This window comes from Apis dorsata, unplaced genomic scaffold (genome assembly GCF_000469605.1).
Source record: "Apis dorsata unplaced genomic scaffold, Apis dorsata 1.3 scaffold_74, whole genome shotgun sequence".
Lineage (NCBI taxonomy): Eukaryota > Metazoa > Arthropoda > Insecta > Hymenoptera > Apidae > Apis > Apis dorsata.
This window is the reverse complement of record NW_006263372.1, coordinates 1,981,840-1,984,433: the sequence shown is the minus strand read 5'-3', so window position 1 is coordinate 1,984,433 and position 2,594 is coordinate 1,981,840. Positions and strand designations below refer to the sequence as shown.

The following is a 2,594-nucleotide window of genomic DNA, read 5'->3' as shown; positions in this document are numbered from 1 at the left end:
TACGTTAAAAAAAAAAAAAAAAAAACGTGAATGTACAGGTAAATGAGCCAGAAAAATGTGAAATAAATTGCCTCGACCGACCGATAATCATAATAACGGCGAGAAAGGCATTTTCCTGATGACTTTCTGGGGTAGCGCAGTCATTAGTTCCCTGTTCTTAAAATAAATGTGCAACGAGCTCCAACGTTATATAGAGATGCTATATCGATTGTTACGACCTTTATTGCAATGCCACGACGCCCTGTAAAAATGGGGACATCGATGACAGAATCGCGATGTTCTCTTGTTTCGTGAAACTTTCACATTTCTTTTTTTTTTCTTTTTTCCCCCATCCTTATGTTATACCATGTTGATATTGATTCGAGATACACAATAATAACACATCTGAAATAAAATTAAAATAAAATTGTTAAAGACAATCTCTGAACTCCATCATTGATTCATTTGAGAACAATTACTATTATCACAAAAATGTATGGCTTACATATATAAATCCTTTTAATTATTTGAAAAATTAGTTGAAGATTTTTAGAACTTGCTTAGATAAAAATGAAGTATAAGATAAAATATTTAAATGTTAAATTTGGAATTTTAAAATTAAATTATTTCTTCGCAATAAACATTATTCGATCTTGTTTGAATCTAATTAATTAATACGTAATATAAATATACAATTCATCTATAATGCAATAACAATACAAATAGTATATTTTTTATGATTATTGTATGTAAAAAAAAAAAAGAGAGAGAACTGATTATTAAAAAAAAAAATTCCAAACTCGTTCTTTTCGCGTCTATTTTTATCCTGTCAATGCGGAAGAGAAGAGGAAGCCAGGGAATGGCTTGTCATTAGGGACAACTTGTCAAGTCTCTAGCTTTTTATGATGTATACCTTAGACACATAAACAGAATCTATGGTTTTGCAATAACTTTGGACAGGTACCTACGCAGAAAGAACACTTACATAGGGGTCGAGAAGGGGCTGACAAACCCTTCGGGCGATCCTTCCGCCCTTATTCCGTGATATTTGCATAATGACTTATGGATGAAACGTGACCACATTTCGTAGGATCGCGACACGCACCGAAAACTTGCCGGAATTTCAATTACAGTGGAAAGATTTCAGTGGAAATTGCGCTACGATCGTATTTTATTCAAGGCGAATGAATTTTGGTATGTTGAGTATTTTAATTGTTGGAAACGGGAAAATCGTTTTGATTTTCGATAATATAAAATTTTTTAGATTTAATGTTATCGAAACGAATACGAAAGTAAGAATCGTTTCAGTAAGTAAGTTTTATTTATAGTTTAGGAATCGAACAGTATTAATTAATCAAACTAATATCGTTACATATGACCTTTTACCATCCGTAGATAAAAATCGAATTTCATCTCGATAAAATAATTCATTTTTCAGGATGATACAATTACGGTAAATATAATTACGATCAATATATTTTAATTAACGTGTATCACGCGTAAAACGTTATTCATTTTATTTAAGAAATATCAATTATTATTTTACTTTCCTTCCAAATTTTCTACGTAGAAAACCAGAAAATGTAAAGCGATACACAAAGCGATAAGTTTCGCGTATAAGCAATAAAAACGACGAGACGCGGCAGAAAATATAGATAGAGTGAAAGGAGGTGGCTAAATGGCCTTGAACAACCATCTGAAACTATAGGCAAGAGGCTTACGGAGATAAAAGAATAGCACACAGTTTACTCGAGAAGTTCGTAAAAGTAATGGTAAAAGACCGATGGAACACTTCGTTTGGAAGATACATCGGATAAAGGAGATCGTTCCCTGTGATTTCGCGAGTGGCTCTTGTTCGAATGCCTTTATGGCTCGAGATTTTCCCTCCTCGAAAGTCGTCGAACTTTGAACCAAGTTTCCGCTTATAATCCCGTTATAATTAATTAAATTCGGTTATCTCGAACAAGCTACGCTCGAATTACTCGCGAAACGATGCTTTGTTTGCGCGGTGTGTTTAGGCGCGTGTGATTTCGTATGATTTCGAGGAAGTTTGACAGGCAAACAATAGCGAGGGCATGTCAACTTTCATTTCCACGAATCCCTTGATGTTGTAGGGATCACTACAATTCGCGTATATTTATTACTTCACAAAAATTATGAAAATTTATCTAATATTGTTTTTATGTTATAATTGTCACTTTGTTAATTAAAAATAATCGATGAAGGAGCACTTACCATCCAAAAGAGGGTTTCGTTTGCGAAGTTACTGTATTGTTCTATGGTCGACAAAACGCTAAATATGAGGCACACCAATACCACCATGAACCTGAAAGAAAGTAATTTTCGTGTTATTTTCGTAATAAACGAAATGGAAACATTGTACGAATATTTTTATATATTTTTATATATTTATCGAAATTTCAATCAAAATTATTCGTTATCAAATCAAGTCGAAGCAACATGTGTCGAAGCTAATTAATTTATTCATTGTGAATAGGACAATAATAATTCGATATAAATTTTTTCCAATAATTATTTAGCACATTTGCTTCCACTTGTTCGTTCGACTCGATAGTGGTTCATACCCAACACTACCGTTGCTGCGCTCTGTGATT

At 33.0% G+C, this 2,594-nt stretch overlaps 1 protein-coding gene across 8 annotated transcripts in view; it reads right to left on the bottom strand.

The window, feature by feature from the left end:
* Nucleotides 1-2,594, bottom strand: part of LOC102675632 (potassium voltage-gated channel subfamily KQT member 1) — a 55,308-nt gene that overhangs the window by 26,931 nt on the left and 25,783 nt on the right. For all 8 annotated transcript variants that reach the window (XM_031508068.1, XM_006610584.2, XM_006610590.2 and 5 more), the window contains exon 3: nt 2,215-2,305. In XM_031508068.1, coding sequence (XP_031363928.1) covers nt 2,215-2,305 — 91 coding nt within the window. The remainder of the gene's footprint in view (nt 1-2,214; nt 2,306-2,594) is intronic.